Source organism: Sapajus apella, unplaced genomic scaffold (assembly GCF_009761245.1).
Source record: "Sapajus apella isolate SASKATOON/1434 unplaced genomic scaffold, GSC_monkey_1.0 scaffold22, whole genome shotgun sequence".
NCBI lineage: Eukaryota > Metazoa > Chordata > Mammalia > Primates > Cebidae > Sapajus > Sapajus apella.
The window spans coordinates 18,899,453-18,918,406 of record NW_022436962.1 but is presented as its reverse complement, the minus strand read 5'-3'; the positions used below and the strand labels follow the sequence as shown (position 1 = coordinate 18,918,406).

Sequence of the window (18,954 nt, the reverse complement as noted above, 5' to 3'; positions counted from 1 at the left end):
AAAGTGTCAAACCACTATGTATAATAACAGTCTAATTATCTTGCTTCAAAGGGGGTACATCATTATATTGCTTGAACTTGTTATCTGCCTACTATCCACCTCCTTTTTTATGAGTGATGTTTAAACACGTCTGGTACATTAAATGTTTTTGGAAAACCTGGACTAGACTTGAAAGAATGTTATGTCGATGGAGTTTTGATGGTTTTGAAATATCGCTTAAACTGAATGGCTCAAGATGTGCAGTCATATTAAATCAATGCTGAAAAGTTACAACTCTAATAAATTGTATTTATGCTAATGGTTGAGCCTGATTTACTGTGGCCATTAAAAGTGAAGAATAGGAGCGATAGTCTTCTCAGAACTGCCATTTTCCCTGTTTTCTCTTTTATTCCTTCACAGCTCCACAAAGTGTGCCAACTCCCTCAAGAGTCCACAGCTTAAATGGATACAGCATTGAGGTGACCTGGGATGAACCTGTTGTCAGAGGTGTAATTGAGAAGTACATCCTGAAAGCCTACAGTGAGGACAACACCCGTCCACCCCACATGCCCTCTGCCACTGCTGAATTTGTCAATACAAGCACCCTCACAGGTAAAGGCAATTCTTTAATGAAGTAGATCTTATTAACTTCCTTTTTGTTTGGATTTTAAATAAAAATCTTCTGCAAACTTCTTTAGAAAAATGTGTTAAATATACATATATTTTGTCTAATTAAAAAAAACAACCATCTAATATAGTGGGATCCTGTATCTACCTAGGATAAAAAGGATAATTCTACAATGTACATGAGCTCTCATGGATAATCTTCATTCTAAAGTTAATATTCCACCTGTTCCCCAAAGATTACATCATAGGTAGCTATAGCCCTTTAACACCATATAGATCTCTTTTGGAAACCCTGTGTACAAATTCTTATTTCACCAAGCAAAAATTTACTCTTTGGGACTAGCCCCAGTTCACACCACTATTATGTATTGTAAAATTGCTGATTAAACCTAATTATCTCAAGGTGGAAGAGTCTTAGAGCCCCAGTTAGTTGGACTGGCAAATCAGTGAATCGATTTCTCACAGTGTGGTGTGCCATGCAGAATAATTATAATGAAATATACTCATACACACCATTAACACATCTCACACTCAAATTTGTGCGTGTGTAGTAAGAACATTTTTCAGCTTCATGAAATGTTAAAGCACATTTAAGGGGAGAGTTGAATTTAAGCCTTTGATAAAAAGAAAGTAAATGTGTCAAATTTGATAGAAAAGAACATTTTCCTCTACCAAAAAATCTTACAATGTGAACAGTCAGAATGGATGTTAGAAAAACCTTAAATGTTTTCTCATAATCCTGTTGGTCAATTCCCTCAAGCCTTTACCTTCTTCTTTAGACTCCTTGAAATGCACAGCCCAAATATACTACCAACTTTTAGCAAAAGAAAAACAAATTCACACCCTTCACTTCTTTCCTATTTTTCCACCTTATAAAAACCCAACCTGATGAAGCCCACAGCTTGCCTTTCACAATTTGCATGTGGCAGTTACAAGGGCTAGAAAATATCAAGTAGTTTATTGCTAAAAATGCTCAATTCCACTTTCGAATGAGCACTCAGTAATGACACCAGTCCTACCGTATTTCCAGAATAAGCTCCTTCCCCCATTCTCCTGATTAAATATTTTATATATTTCCAAACTATACACGTTACCTCCCTTTCTCAACCTACTCAGCTGACAGTGTTCTATTTTAGATTAAATTAGACACCAGAGAAAAAACAATCTATTGTATAGGATTTCTGTTACTTTCTTACTACCAAATGTACCTATCAATTGCATTTATCTGCCTGATGGAGTTGTTATTAGGGGTTGGATGAATGAATGCATGCTAAAACACTTAAAACCATTTTGACATATAGGAGGTGTGTGCTATGCTATCTTTCTATTTTCATAATTATTTTTTATTTTCACACTTTTTTTTCCTTTCTGTTTTACAAAGCTTCTCTTATCCTATCAAAAATAGAAATCTTCACAAATCCTCTGGACCCTGATTCTTCCTGTTTTTTCAGAGATGTTACTGATAGTTTATCTTCCTCTCACTTGTGTTTTTAACGCCTCTCTCTGCTGCAGTAGAGTACGGCCCAAGGACCAGCATTACTGGGTTCACTTGGGAACTTGCTAATGCACATTCTCCTGCCTACCCCACACCCAAGAAATCAGACAGTCTGCAGTGTGGCTCAGTAGTCTTTGTTTTAACAAGCCCCCAGCTACATCTGATGCATGCCAGAGTTTGAAAACCATTGTTGGGTGGATTCTTCCTAGGGTCATTCAAGTTTTATCTCCACTGTTAAAAACCAACACACTAACCCAAACTAATCACAAAAATCTTTCTGTCTAAACTTCCAGCTATGGCTCCCACTCTCCTTTTGGCTGTCGTCTGGCATGAAGTATCTGCGTACATTTTGTCTTCACTTTATCTGGCTTCTGCACATTACTTTTGTGAAGAGCACCAGAACTGCCATGTTTACATAGGCAAAAAACGCTTTACACTCCTTGTCTTCACCACTCTTCAGCATTCTACACAGTAACTCTCTCATCATTTCTCGAAATGTTTCTTCACTTCTGTGACTCTTCTGCTTACCTCCTGGTTCTCCAGGGACCCTGTTCTCACTGTCCTTTGCTTACTACTACTTCTAAAGTGTGACGACATATTGGAGATTCTCGGGACTTAGAACTGGTCCCTCTTCTCTCTCTTTCATTTTTTCCGGCTTGCTCCAGAAATTTTACTGATTCTCATAACATCAAAAACCTGGTAGCTGCTGCTGCTGTTGACTCCTAAATGCACATCCCACCTAGACATCCAAATGTCTGCATCGAATAGGCCTTTGGACACAGTGCCATTTCCAGCTGGATGTCTCTCACCTCCTACACTTACCAAACCTGAACTCTTGCTTCTTCTGCATTCTCATGATTAGTAGATACCTCCAGCCACCCAGTTAATCAAGTTTGAGAGTTACTCTGGGCTTTCTACCTCCTTCACACCTCATATCCATAGTTGTCATTCTATTTTCCAAAATATGTGTTAAATTCATCCACTTCTTCTCTTATCTACTGGCCAGCCCAAACCACTACCATCTTTTGCCTGGACAACTTACCTGGATAACTGTAATACTTATTCTCATCTTTTTCATAGCATTTTTTTTTCTCCCTGGTCGTGATTCTGTTCTACAGATCGTCCAACATCCTGTACCTCTCCTCAAAAATCTTTCCTTTTTTTTATTATTATACTTTAAGTTCTGGGGTACATGTGCAGAATGTGCAGATTTGTTGCATAGTTATACACGTGCCATGGTGGTTTGCTGCACCCATCAACCCATCATCTACAATAGGTATTTCTCCTAATGTTATCCCGCCCCTAGCCTCCCACCCCTGACAGGCCCTGGTGTGTGATGTTCTCCTCCCTGTGTCCATGTGTTCTCATTGTTCAACTCCCACTTATGAGTGAGAACATGTGGTGTTTGGTTTTGTGCTCCCATGTTAGTTTGCTGAGAATGATGGTTTCCAACTTCATCCATGTCCCCGCACTGCCTCTTGTGAAATCATATTTTGTCTCATTGTCCCTCTACTTCCTGGGTTTCCAACAATTACTTTTGTAATTAACACAATTTAAAGAAATTTTCATGTAAATCCTTAGGAGAATTCCTAACAATGATGATAGAGTAAACCCCTAGAAATGGAAGAACTGCATCAAAGACTCTTAAGACATTGTATAGTCTTGAACTTTGAAGTCAGACATTGCTATAAATCTCTGCTATATACCTTCCCTGTGACTTAGATAAGTTCCACATTCTTCTGGATCTATAAGTCTTAACCTATGTAATGGGAGAGTAATATTTACCTCAGAAGAATATTAAAAATATTAAGTGATATGATATTCTAGCACTAACCCTTTTTAGCTGTGTAACTTGGACAATTCAATAAATCTCTGTGTACTTCAGATTCCTTGTAGGTAAATAAGAATGAGATACAACTACCTGCCTCCCAGGGCAGCTGTGGAGATTAAATGAATTCATATATATGTAAGGCACACAGCATAGTGCTTGACATGTGGAATGCACTGTATCAATGTTACCTATAGGGTATCTGTAAAGTGTGTAACACTATGCTTAATGTATGGTAATTTCTCAAGAAAAGGATAGAGATTTTTATACTGCCCAAAAGGCTGTACAAATTATGCCTTCACCAGCAAGCAGAATGCAAGATTGTGCATTTCATTTTATCTAGCCAACACCAAGTTTTACAGATTAAAAATAACTGCAAATTTGAAAGGCAAAATGTGTCAGAATATTGTTTTAATTTGTATTTATGTGATTACTAGAGAGATTAATTTTTAAATGTTTATTAGCCATTTCTACTTCTTTTGCAATGTGTCTAAGCAGGTTCATTGTTTTTTGTTTTGTTTTGTTTTTTTAATTTTAATTTTAATTATTTTATTTTATTTTTTTGAGACAGGGTCTCAGTCTGTTACCCAGGCTGGAGTCCGGTGGTGCAATCTCAAGTCACTGCAAACTCTGCCTCCCAAGTTCAAGAGATTTCCTTCCTCAGCCTTCTAAGTAGCTGGGATTTCAGATGTGCACCACCACACCAAGCTAATTTTTGTATTTTTAGTAGAGATAGGGTTTCACCATGTTGGCCCAGCTGGTATGAACTCCTGACCTGAGGCGATCCACCTGTCTTGGCCTCCTGAAATGCTGGGATTACAGGCATGAGCCACTGCACCCAGCAACATTGTTAATACTTCTATTGAATCATACACGTTTTCTCATTAAAGCTTTTCCCTGCATATGAAGAATAATATTCACATTTGTCTTATCTGATGCAACTCCCCCAGTTTTGTCATTTTTAAAAAAGTTTGATTTGCATTTTTATGTACAGATTTTAAAAAATATTTTACATAATTAATATAATGTCCTTAAAATGTTGAAAATGGGTGATTTTTTAAAATATATATTCTCCACTTAGGGTTGATTATTATTTGTTTATATTAGATATAACATATTGATACAATATAATGCATATTCCTCGAAATAGTGATTCTAAGGTTAGGGTAAGAGCAAATCAGAAACAGGGAGCAGAAAGGCTTTTCAAATTCAACCAGCCTCTCCCAAGATTCTGAAGGATACCTTCTTGAAGGAGAGATCCCACAGATTATAAACCAACATAATATAGTACAGGATGCTACTGACAGGCATGTCATACGTGGGAGTGATGTATTGGGAGAAGAAAATCAGAGAACCACTGAGCAATTGTTATTTATTTTTATATATTGAATTTGTCAAAAACTAAGGAAAGCGTTAACTTTGTTAACGATGAGTGAAGTTTTGTAAATTTCTGAGATATTTTTCGTTTGCATTTTTAAAAATTTTTATTACTTTTACAATAACAATTTTTTAACCTTCAGAGTCTCATTACTTTAGGTACAGTCATGCATTGCTGAAGGATGGATATGTTCTGGAAATGTGTCATTAGGAGATTTCACTACCTTGCAAACATCGTTTAGTGCACTTACATAATCCTAGAGGGCACAGCCTACTCCACACCTAGGCTAGATGCTATAGCCTACTGTTCCTGGGCTGCAAATCTACACAGCATGTTACTTTATTGAATAATGTAGGGAACTGTAACTCAATGATGTTTGTGTATCTAAACAGATCAAAAAACAGAAAAGGTATAGTAAAAGCACCCATTGTAATCTTATGGGACCACTATCCTATATGTTGCCTGTTGTTGACTAAAACTTTTTGTAGCCCATGACTGCATGGCAACAACTTGGAAAGTCCCTTCATTCAACATTGTTTTCTTTTAAGTTTGATGAGAAAAGAAAAAAGAAAAAAAAATTCCCAGCAAGGGCCACTGTCTGTGTGGAATTTATACATTTTTCCCATGTCTTTGTGGGTTTTCTCTGGGTATTCCAGTTTCCTCCCACATCCCAAAGCTGTGACCGTTACATGAATTGGCCTGTCTGCATGGCCCCAGAGTGAGTGAGTGCCGGTGTGTGTGAGTGTGGCCTGTGATGGTACGACAGCCTGTCCTGGGCTGGTTCCTACCTTGAGCCCTGAGCTGCTGGGATGGGCTCCAGCCACTCACAACCCTGAACTGGACTAAGCAGATTGGAATAAATGAATGAATAAATAGAAATCACTGTAAAGCAAACATTCATAAAGTCTATGATAATCATACGGATGCACGAAACAAGCAATGCAGTACCACAGGGCTGAGCAAGCTGCCTTGTCTGTGATTGCTGAGGTTTGAACTCTGTGCTGGTAGAAGGTACTCCTTACGACATTCACCTGGCAAGCATTTATTACTTGTTTTGCACCATTATGACCACTGTCACTCACTGATTTACCATATTTGAGTACATCATTTTCTCGTTTTGATTAATCTTTTGTAAATGGATGTATAGCTCATATTCATTTCAATGTTTAATAGTAGTAGTCTATAGAAGTTTGGTGATGCTTTGTGACCAGAAAGATGCCATAACATCTTAATTCCTTTTTACATCAATTAACCTATGGGAAAATTGGGTTTGCTGTACATCATTTCACTCAGAAGTCACAGTTTAAAAAAAATACTGATGACGTTAAGTGAGGACTTCTATATATCTCTGTAGTTTTAGTTTTATCTTTCACTTGAAATTCTCTATGTTTAAGTAGGGGAGTTATTCATATTTTTTTAAGTAATTGATATAATTGGTCTTCTTTCTGCCATCATGATTTATGCTTTCCAGTTTTATTATTTCTTGTTTTCTCATGCTTCTTTTTACCCCACTACATTTCTTGCCAGTGTGGACTATGAATTTTTTGATTTTTGTTCCTTCAAGGAATTGGCTGCTCTCAATGCCACAGTGAGTTGTCAAGGATATATGTAGAAGGTAATCTTAAAGACTAAGAAGAACTCCAGTGTTGTCAGGTGGACTTTTCATTGTGGAGACTCGGGATAATGAGGGAAGAATGTGAACAGAGAGTCACTAAAGCCAGCTTGGATAATTATCAGTCAGAGGATTTCACAGTAAGCAAAAGGAATACTAGGAGGTGAGGTGGAAGAAGTTGAGGAAGCAGAGAGCCAGCAAGTTGGATTTGGTGGAGATGTTAGGGGTGTAGACACTGTTTTATGGCAGCTGCTTTGCCAGTTGGTTGAGAAACCAAAGTACCAAAAGAGAGAAAATCAGGTGAAGCCTGTATATGCAGTTTTACTGTTGATCTTGAAAGAAATCCTCGTTTAGCATTTCTGAGGTGACTTCTGTTGAGATTTTAATATTTAAGTTAATTTGTGTTGTTAGAGTCCTATTTAAATAAAATAATTTTGACACTGAATATACAAGGAAATTTAGCTTTATTGGTTAGTATAGGGCTATTTACCAATTAAGTTTAAAAAATGTTATCCGAAAATGTGCTGGTTTCTTCTTCTTAATTTTTTTTAGTTGTATAATAAGCTCTTTTATTCTTCAGATTTGGGTCTTTCTTCAGCTTGGAAAATCTGCCATTGTGTTTATGATCATCACTTCTGGTGAGAATAGCAGTTTTCAATATTGTATGTTTCTTCCCAAATTGTCTTCCTCATGTTAGTCGTACAGATTACAGCTTGTAGCATCAGATCAATCTAAGTTCAAATTCCACCTATGGTACTTTTTAGCTGTGTGACCTCAGGCAAATTTAAAAACATATCCTTACATTGGAGTTTCCTCCTTCATAAATTGGGGATGAAAGTCTTATTTATGTTATGGAGTTGCCATAAAGATTACAATGAATTATGTAAATATTTTGCTCAGGAACAGACATATAGTGAGTGTTCAATGAATTAATAGTTGTCTTTATCATTTCTGTGTTACAGTTTCTGAATTCTGGGTTATAGTCCCATAATTGTTTTTCCTTCAATTTTCTGATTTTTATACTGTTGATTCTGCTTTTTGAAACTTCTAAGATGATTTTTAATCTTTCCAGTTCAGTCTTTGATTTGATCTGCAGTTTTCCTCATCTAGCTTGCTTTGATTTCTGTTTGTCTCTTGCTGTTCTCAACTGTCGACTTCATCTCTGTTGTTTACTGCTTACCTTCTGTCTCTTATTTAGTGGATTCCAAGTTCTTTTAGGTCTTATAAATGGCATGCAACTCATGATTTTTGAATTTTACAGGTTTCTTGAATTAAATCCTCCCCAGAATATGACAATCTTCTGTAATTAGAGGGCTATATTCTCATCCTTCTTTCGAGTTACAATTTTTCCATTAGCTAAATGTTCTCCTCCAAACTCACCTCCATTGTTCAGTTGCCTCATCTCTAAAATAATCTTCTGACTGGATGTTTGCATGGGAAAATTAAATCGTTTTCAAATCATCTTACTAAGCAGCTAGTTGCTGTTAATAAAATCCTTTCGCTAAGGTGATGGCAGGGTCAGTGGGGTAAATTTGCATTAGCTTCGCAGTCACCCTACAGTTTCAGCTTCTTTCTTCCACGTGTTTGGTAGAGTAGGAATGCTAAGAGCTTGCTGGCATTTGCTTCCAGTTTAAGATTGGGTTTGCCCAGGAGTTTCCTTCTAACAGTCCATTGTCTTTGCCTGGTATCCTTTGGTCATTTCACTGAGATTCTTAAAAGATGATAGTTCACAACTATAGGTGTATTACTGAGTCACCTGGGGAGCTTTAAAAAATATACTGATGCCTGTGTGCCCCACCTGAAAAGAGTCTGATTCAATCGGCCTGGAATATGACTTGGGCATTTGTATTTTTAAAGAATCTCAGGTAATTCTGTTGTACAGCCAGCATTGAGAAACTCTATTTAAAGGAAGAGTTTGTCACCAGTGATCACATTTAAATTTTATCCAGAAATTCTTATAACTTTCATTTCCCTATTGAAACTCCAAAATGTTAGTAGGGAAAAAATTAAATGCATATAAAAAATAATAAGCTATTAAAAGTAAATAGAAAACAGTAAAAGAATATCATAGGATGACAAAAATTAAGTGTAATAATTATTGGGAAGTGGGATTTTATGCTCAGACTTACAAAAAGCAGAAGATAAAAGCAAAATTATTAAAAATGACTATCAACTAAGAGAACTGAAAAAAATAGAATAGTGAAACAGAATATTTACCATTCATGAATTTGGCTACCAGAGGATTAAATGAGATAAATCCCAGTTGCAATGGAGAGTCCAAGGGTTAACAGCCCTACTCAGGAGCAAATGGGCCCCTTTGGGCCACAGGGTCTAGATTCTGTGCCCTCCCAAGGCCAAGGTTCAGAGCAAGGAGTTCTTTAAGGTTCATTTCCTCAGCCGGAGCCTCAGGGTAGAAAGCCCTTCAGTTATCGCTCCTATGTATCTTTAGATTTGTTGAAAGGGCTCCAATTAACTCTGGGTAGCTTTTGCTGATTTTCCCTGCAGCCCTGTTAACATGCAAAGCTGCAGCCCAGAGAGACAGGACTGGCGTTTTCCCTCGAACTGAGGACTGCTCAGAAACTGACTTCACAATTTGATTTAAAATTATTTCAGGAGTGAATGGATTCAAGACTTTGCACATATACAAACTATTTTTTCTGCAAGGTATAAACTATCAGCATAATTACTACAGCACCTGGCATCGAGTGCTACAGATATAATTGGTATACAGAAAGTATTTTCTCAATTTCATTGTTGCATTACATTGAGTTAAAGTCTAGGGACTATATTCCTTCCTCAGGTAAAATAACAAATAGTAGTAATAAATATTATTCATTATTTTCAATAGTTTGGAAAATGAATCAATAAGAAGAACAATCTTCCAGATGAACCAAATAAATCTATATTTATGTAAAAAATTAAAAGCCATTTTAATTATAATACAAATAATAATATACTTTGGCCACTAAAATTGTTTCAGTCTTTACAAACAATGGATATTAATTTTTTTATCTGAATAATGTGGATTTCATGCTGAAAATCTGTCTCTAATTTTTGCCTCTTTTCCATGGCTACTAGTAATAATTAGTGACTCTCAATTCTACTGGTCATAAGGTGATTCTCAGATTACTTATAAAATGCAAATTTAGGGACCACTCACATGTTTCTGTTATATGGGCTAGTATTTAGCAATTTGCATTTTACCTAGTGCACCAGTTGGTTCTTTTGGAAGGTTTATGAACCGCATATTGAAAGGCACTAGCGTAGAGGAATGGTTAGGTTAGAAGGAAATACTTTCACCTGCTAGGCTTGCAACTGTCTCTGCTTTATTTCTGCTTCTTGTTCTAACTGTGTTAGCTTTGCTGCCAGAAAAATGCCAAGGCAAATGAAGAAAGAGAGTTCGTATCAGTAGGGTCCCTGAACCTCAGGCGCAGTGCTTCTGATAATTCCCAGTAGAAAGGAAGTAAGAATTGGGGATCTCGGTAACATGGATTCTGATTCACTAGATCTAGGAATATGGTGTTGGATTCTGAATTTCCAACCAGCCCCCTCCCACTCTGTAATGCCCAATGTAGAAATGCAAGGAGCTCACTATTTATATGGGAAATGGAAAAACAGCAACAACAACAAAATAAAATATAGCAAAAACCTAGTTCTCAATTACAAGATGCCCAACAGGTTCATATAAAAATGAGAACAGTATAATTCAATATATTAATTATAATTGTAATGTCTTGGTAGAGGCTTACCTGCATGCATTTAAGTTACAAACATTTGACTACATGTTTTGGAAATGGGTTAGGGATGGAGAAGAAAGCAAAAAAGCAAAAACCAAACCAAACAAAAACCTATATAAATAATGTCATAGGCAAAGGATGCTATCCAGTATTAAATTGTCAATATCTGTTGGCTGGAAAGAATGTTTGAATAATTTTAGGGTTTCCCAATCATTGACAAAGAAGTGATACTCATTGTTTTGGTGTCTACAAAAAGAATGAAGACTTAAAAGCCCCGAAGAATCGTTGATTTCTGAAGAGTTAGAGGCATACACAAAACCAAATGTGTTGGACTTTATGGGCCGTATAAGGAGTTGTCAAGGGAACTTTAAATCATGTTATTTTTGCCTTATGCCTAACTTCGTGACTTAAACTCAGCTACACAGAGTATCATCAATAAGATTAAAATGATACTCTGTATATGTATGTATATGTGTATATATGTACATTCATACATTATATAAATATGCTCTATATATCATATATACATATATAGGTATACTATATATGTATATGTATATATACATTATATATGTACATATATCTATATAAATACATGTATAATATATATAATGTATTATATATACATATATATATAATTATACTTACCTGAGAAGTCTGCAGAGAAATGACTGTAATTCAATGCCATGATATTTTTTTTCTATTCAACTGAAAGTTCTTACTCCACCCTTGCTAAAACTGCCTATGGTATTCTCTGTGCACCCGTGTTATTTCTTCAACAGACAATAAGATCCTGGAGGACAAGTTTTATGTATTATATTTATTTTAAGCCTTGTTCACTACCTTGCTCAAAGTAGGTGATTAATATACTTATCTTAAAAGAATGAACAAAGGAATGTTTAAATTCATAAATTTAGCTTTCTGCTACTAACCCCATAGTTAACCTAATGTTAATATTGTTTCATGCTGAGTTGGACTGAGTATTGAGCTACTGTTCTTTACTTAAGTCTCCTGAGTCTTTTATCAATAGTTCTTTAATTTTCTTTTTTTTTCCCATTTATTTATTTTATTGCATTTTAGGTTTTGGGGTACATGTGAAGAACATGCTAAATTGTTGCATAGGAACACACATGGCAGTGTGATTTGCTGCCTTCTTCCCCATCACCTACATCTGACATTTCTCCCCTTGCTATCTCTCCCCAGCTTCCCACCCCTCACCCTCCCTCCCCTATTTCCCCACAACTGACCCCAGTGTGTAGTGCTCCCCTCCCTGGGTCCATGTGTTCTCATTGTTCAACACCCACCTATGAGTGAGAACATGCGGTGTTTGATCTTCTGCTCTTCTGTCAGTTTGCTGAGAATGATGGTTTCCAGGTTCATCCATGTCCCTACAAAGGTCCCTAACTCATCGTTTTTGATGGCTGCATAATATTCCATGGTGTATATGTGCCACATTTTCCCTATCCAGTCTATCGTCGATGGGCATTTGGGTTGGTTCCAGGTCTTTGCTATTGTAAACAGTGCTGCAATGAACATTCGTGTGCACGTGTCCTTATAGTAGAACGATTTGTAATCCTTTGGATATATACCCAGTAATGGGATTGCTGGGTCAAATGGAATTTCTATTTCTATGTCCTTGAGGAATCGCCACACTGTCTTCCACAATGGTTGAACTAATTTACACTCCCACCAACAGTGTAAAAGTGTTCCTATTTCTCCACATCCTCTCCAGCATCTGTTGTCTCCAGATTTTTTAATGATGGCCATTCTAACTGGCATGAAATGGTATCTCAATGTAGTTTTGATTTGAATTTCTCTGATGACCAGTGATGGTGAGCATTTTTTCATATGTTTGTTGGCCTCACGTATGTCTTCTTTTGTAAAGTGTCTGTTCATATCCTTTGCCCACTTTTGAATGGGCTTGTTAGTTTTTTTCTTGTAAATCTGTTTTAGTTCTTTGTAAATTTTGGATATCAGCCCTTTGTCAGATGGGTAAACTGCAAAAATTTTTTCCCAATCTGTTGGTTGCCGATTCACTCTAATGATTGTTTCTTTTGCTGTGCAGAAGCTGTGGAGTTTGATTAGGTCCCATTTGTCTATTCTGGCTTTTGTTGTCAATGCTTTTGGTGTTTTGGTCATGAAGTCCTTGCCTACACCTATGTCCTGAATGGTTTTGCCTAGATTTTCTTCTAGGGTTTTTATGGTGTTAGGTCTTATGTTTAAGTCTTTAATCCATCTGGAGTTAATTTTAGTGTAAGGTGTCAGGAAGGGGTCCAGTTTCTGCTTTCTGCACATGGCTAGCCAGCTTTCCCAACACCATTTATTGAACAGGGAATCCTTTCCCCATTGCTTGTTTTTGACTGGTTTGTCAAAGATCAGATGGTTGTAGATATGTTGTGTTGCTTCCGAGACCTCTGTTCTGTTCCATTGGTCTATATCTCTGTTTTGGTACCAGTACCATGCTGTTTTGATTACTGTAGCCTTGTAGTATAGTTTGAAGTCTGGTAGTGTGATGCCCCCCACTTTGTTCTTTTTGCTTAGAATTGACTTGGCTATGCGGGCTCTCTTTTGGTTCCATATGAAGTTTAAGGTGGTTTTTTCCAGTTCTGCGAAGAAGGTCATTGGTAGCTTGATGGGGATAGCATTGAATCTGTAAATTACTTTGGGCAGTATGGCCATTTTCACGATATTAATTCTTCCTAAGCATGAACATGGAATGTTTCTCCATCTGTTTGTGTCCTCTCTTATTTCGTTGAGCAGTGGCTTGTAGTTCTCCTTGAAGAGGTCCTTTACATTCCTTGTTAGTTGTATTCCTAGGTATTTTATTCTCTTTGTGGCAATTGTGAATGGAAGTTTGTTCTTGATTTGGCTCTCTTTAAGTCTGTTATTGGTGTATAGGAATGCACGTGATTTTTGCACATTGATTTTGTAACCTGAGACTTTGCTGAACTTGCTTATCAGTTTCAGGAGGTTTGGGGCAGTTCTTTAATTTTCTAGAAGAATATACTGAGCTATCACAACCTGAATATATATTTGGAACTTAATACACATTTCCCAATAGGAAAAAATAGTAGGGTAATAGAATGTAAAGATTAATTCCAAAACTTAGACCTCAGAGTAGAACTCAGCCACTACATATTTGAAATGGAAAATAATGGAAGCCAGTACTGCTGCAGTGCTGATAATATACAGAACAGAAAATATTCATTTATTTAAAAGCGTGATCTACCATGTTCTACACTAGTGCAAGGTCTTATTTTTGTAATATGATTTTTATAACACTAAAATATAGCCCAAGTACTCTCTGAAGTATATAAGATTATGTAGATAATGAAAGTTTTATGAGGGAAAACCTAATAGAGAGGGTTTATCCTTTTTAATTCATTTCACTTGAGAAACTGAGAACCTGAAATAATAGTGATGAAGTTTTCTCTCCATGGTAATAGGTGACCACAGTAAGTCAATGCAGAGGTGGATGTTCACAGTGCGAGACTCACACACTTTATCCTTTGGCTGTGCCATCCTTATGGACAAGGCTTCTACCTCATAGTCCAAGATGACTGCTTGAGCTCCTGCCATCCATTCTGCTTTCCATCCAGCAGGAAGGAATAATGGTCAAAGAATACTCACATTCACTTTAAAGACATATTTTAGAAGTTCTTCCTCTACCTCTGGTTATCTTGCATGGTCACATGGCTGTATCTAGCTTCAGGGAACGTTGAAAAATACTGTCCTTATTCCAAGTGGCCATTTGCCCAGCTAAAAAGTGTTTTTTTACTTAACTGAGGAAAAGAAGTATAATATATAATAAGGGACAATTAGTGGTCTTTGCCACAATAGGCAAACATCAAAAGTAAATAAAAAGGAATTCTTTTTGATGGTGTTATTAAAGATAAAAGCCAGTTTTTATAGTAGACCATAAATCAGTATTACAATATTTGTAGTTTATTACAATTTCTTTCTTTCCTTTTTCTTTTTTTTTTTTTTTTTTTTTTTCCCTGAGATAGAGTCTTGCTCTGTTGCCCAGGCTGGAGGGCAATGGCACCATCTCAGCTCACTGAAACCTCCAACTCCTGGGTTCAAGCAATTCTCCTGTCTCAGTCTCCCAAGTGCTGGGACTAAAGGCACATGCCACCATACCTGGCTAATTTTGTGTGTGTGTATTTTTAGTAGAGATGGGGTTTTATTGTATTGGTCAGGCTGATCTCAAACTCCTGACCTCAGGTGATCCACCCGCCTCGGTCTCCCAAAGTGCTGGGATTATAGGCTACAAACTATTTCTTTAAATCTAAATCTTGAAAGAAACTGGTCTGAAAAAATTCACAGGACAAAAATATGGCCTATGACATAAATAGTAAAAATAGAAATGATGTAATGTTCCTGCTTAGCTAATGTAGAAGGATTTCATTAGGTAATGCAGTGTTGATGAGTTAATAGCTTTGTCTAACTCTCCTGAATACATAATGTCCCTGAACTACTGGTACATTGTGAAATCTTCAGAAAGAGTTTTTTTTAAACAAGATTTTCATTTTATTTTATGCAGTAAGTATTTATACCAAAGGGTTTGCATTTCTTTTTGTAACATGTTGAGCCATGGTTAAAAATGATGAAAATATATAAATTTTGTTCTACAGTGATAATCAACTAGGCATGTCCACAATGCTTATAAACATTCAATACAAATACGTCAAGGTTATCAATCAGATTTGATAAAGAAGAACAGACAGCCAGACTTTTCTGTTTTCTACCTATTATGATCATTTTATATTTACATTATATTTGGAATGAATTAAAAGGGTTATATATATAATACACACACACACACAGAATTTCTTATGAATAAGTCATTTTTGTAAAGAATTATTCTAGGCATACAAACTTACTCATTTTGGAGGACAAGACCGCTAATTTCTGTTTGTAGACAATAGGTTTCAGTAATAAATTTAAACCTTTTAACACATTGTAAGGTGCATTTTAAATAAGGTATTTTATAGTAAAAAGTGTGCTATTATTTTTAAATAACATTTCTTCAACCCTTTTTTTTTCTTTTTTGTGGAACTGGAGCTTAGGTCAAATGGGAGGAATAAAGGTCTTGGGGCCAGAAGACATAGGATCTAATACTGGCTCTACTGCTTTTTAGCTGTGTGGACTCGAGCGCTGTAGGGTACACTCTCTCCAAACGCAGCCTCCTCTGTACAATTGGATAACAATATCAGAGGCTTGTAGCAGGGGAGCTAGGACACTGATCATAAGGGATGACTTTCATTTCTCTTTCTTTTCTTTTCCTCTTGTCTCTTTGCCTTTCTCTTTGCTTAGCTCCATTGTTTTCTTGGAGAGTTTCAATAATTTCAGTGTCAGACCTTATGTAAGTTAAAGGGTTAACACAAGCACATGGCTTCAAACTTACTGTCGAATTAGAATAAAAATGACGACTCTGTAGTTCCTACCACAAAGGCATTGATTAAAAATTTGAGGTTAGATGCAAGCCTGCTGAGAGAATCTTAACTGGATAATAAAATTATCCAGTTTGAGGTCAATTAAAATCACTGTTAAAACAATCCTCTAAGACTGGAAGTGGGCCATATATTTTATAAAGAAATAAAAGAATATTGTTTTCCTGTTTGTAAGCATCAACATCTACATAGTCTTTGATGGGTATATGATCTTCTACGCTCTCTACTAAAAGTTTAAAGCAAGGTCAGGAAACCCATTTGAAGGGAATTAAATGTAAGAAAAATTAGTTTTGAAGTTTCCGAGGGATTACCTTAGGTTTGGGTTAAGTGTACTTATTGTTTCACCTTTTGGCTAAAACAAAAATTGACGCTCCCTTTAATTTATAAAGGGTTAGAAGGGTTTATTTTTTAAAATATTATTCAAAATACAACAGTAACAAATCCCACCTTCCTGGGCTAAGAACTAGAGGAGAAGCATCCTGGATATGTTTCCAGATCTCTATTAGACCGTTAAGTTTTCATCCATATTTAACAAATGTCATTATTCAGTTTCATGGGGTCACTGTGTCAAAATGTCTGTGTTAGAACTTTAATTTATTTTCAGAGGTTCCTTTAAGTGGGCAGGAAGCATGGCATATTGGATTGATTTACTCTCTTTAATCCATCCACTGGGTTGGTTTGGAATGTATACTTAAAAATTAGATTTTATCAGCATTGCAGCAGAATCCCCAGCCAGAAGTCTCTTCTTCTGCCTTCCTTCCCCTGGCCAGTTTTCTTTTAAAAAGTGGCCTCTTCCATTATGTCTCCAGGTAGCAGGAGCAGCTCTGCCTGTGTGGTATCCCTTACCAGATGGCCCTCTTAATAAATGTCTTGCTCTTGCCCACCCTCACTTTCTTGATCCAAATGTGAAATGCCAGCAAATAAATAAGAGCACTGTACTCTGATGAGTTCTCTTGAGATGGAGAAAAGCCCTGGGGAGAGGCAGCTAGAAACAGCTTTTCTGTTTGCTGTGACTGCTCCTAATTACTAGCCAGTAGTAGAAGATATCATTTAGATGCAGCAGAATGTAAAGATACAGAAAAAAAAAGAGATAAATTCTCCAAATTATCTCAAATGCCTTTGCTAGCGTGAAAATACTCTTGGATTGCTGGAGTCCATTTGAAATATTGTACATGATCCTTGCAAGGGGACCCCTGACTTTGGACTCAGGGTAGACAGTTGCTGCTTGCAGATTTCACCGCCAGACTAAAAGTGCAACGGAAATGAGTGGGTGATGAGAGCAGAGCAGCCAGTTATTTAATTGAATTAAAAGCTGGGTGACATCAATGCAAGACACCTGTCCAATTACAGACAGGCCAAGGTGTTTACCATTGCTGTACAAGCGATTCGAAGATGACAGAAATCTTTCCGCCCACAGATTAACATAATGAAGGAGAACAGATTACAGTGGATGCCGGCCAAACACCTAGGTTGGCAGCTGGGGGTGAGGTGGGGGAGGGAGGGAGGAGGAGTCTGCTGAAGTATGTAAGTAGAAACGGAGTCCTTTTTTCTTCTCCGAAATGTGCTTGGCTTTAAAAAGGATGCCATTTTGCTTTGTGTCTTAGGCTCAGTTTCCAGGCAGAGCATTTATACTTGTCTGCATTTAGTCAGAGGAGTTAATCATAAAATTTCAACGTCAAAGCAGACTCCTCCTTTTGTGAAGCAAAATCTTCATTTTTCAGTCACCCATCAAGTGCTCACTTTTAGTAAACCATCCTAATAGCTGCTGGGATAGAGGATAAGGAAAGAAGTAAAAGAATATGCCCTCTATGTTCGAGTAATTCCCCAAATCACTGTGAAGGACTTTTAAGTCGAAAGTTCTCCTGGCCAATGCTTTTCTCCTCTGTTATGTGGAAACCCTCAGAGCACAGAGTTTGGAGCCATATGCAGTAAGGCTCTTCCCACAATGATGTGTTTCCTTCCCTTAAATCAAGTCCCGGCCCCTGTTCTTTCAGCTTGGGCTTTCTGCACCCACTGTGGCCCACAGGACTTCAATTCAAAGGAATCTGCTTGCTTGACTTCAAACTCCCTTGGTGTGGCATGTCAGGATTTCTCAATGTTAAGCATTAATGCAAAATGCATTATCGCTTAGCAGTGAGAGTTATGGTCCTGCTGGTGCCAATGATTTTAATCCGGATACCCACCCTCCTGTGTTTCATGGGATACTAACACTTTTAAGACATCAATAATGCTTGCTTTATGCTTATTGAATGTTTCTTCAGCTTGCCCTTTTCCATTATCAAGAGGGACTAGCAGGTTTCCTGACATGGTTGGGACCATTTTCTGATTTCACAGAGTTTGTGGCTGAAAGGGAGGATTGTGAGGTCATCTGGCCTGCCTTGTAATAGGGACATTCTCAAATTAAAAAAAAAAAAAAAAAAAGACTTCTCTGGGATGTGTCCCAAACAAAGAGATTCACAACCAAACCAATTTCAAAGTTCCCCCTTTCAGGATATACTTCTTCAGTCTAAAAACCCCAAGTGTCATAAAAGGAGACTAACCCATTTCTCTTTTTGGGCTTTCTGTCTAAGATTCCTTTATAGATATATCATATTATATATTTCCTACTACTCTAATATAATACAAAAATATATTTTAAATTAAATTTAGGCTTCCTATCATCTTGAACTGGCAAGTCTGAATCTTACAAATGTCATTGTCCACTTGGGCTACATGCAAACATTCTGCTTTATGCATCAATCTATTACTATAAGGGTTCTTCTAGTTCCAGTATTGTCTTATATCAGAGACCTTGTAAAAATCAGCACCTTTTCCAGAGGCATATAGAAGAAACATTAATAAATGC

General features: G+C 36.9%; 1 protein-coding gene across 2 annotated transcripts in view; it reads left to right on the top strand.

The window, feature by feature from the left end:
* USH2A (usherin) overlaps nucleotides 1–18,954 on the top strand; it is a 763,828-nt gene that overhangs the window by 336,489 nt on the left and 408,385 nt on the right. For both annotated transcript variants that reach the window (XM_032289234.1, XM_032289233.1), the window contains exon 29: nucleotides 400–591. In XM_032289234.1, the coding sequence (XP_032145125.1) occupies nucleotides 400–591 (192 nt within the window). The remainder of the gene's footprint in view (nucleotides 1–399; nucleotides 592–18,954) is intronic.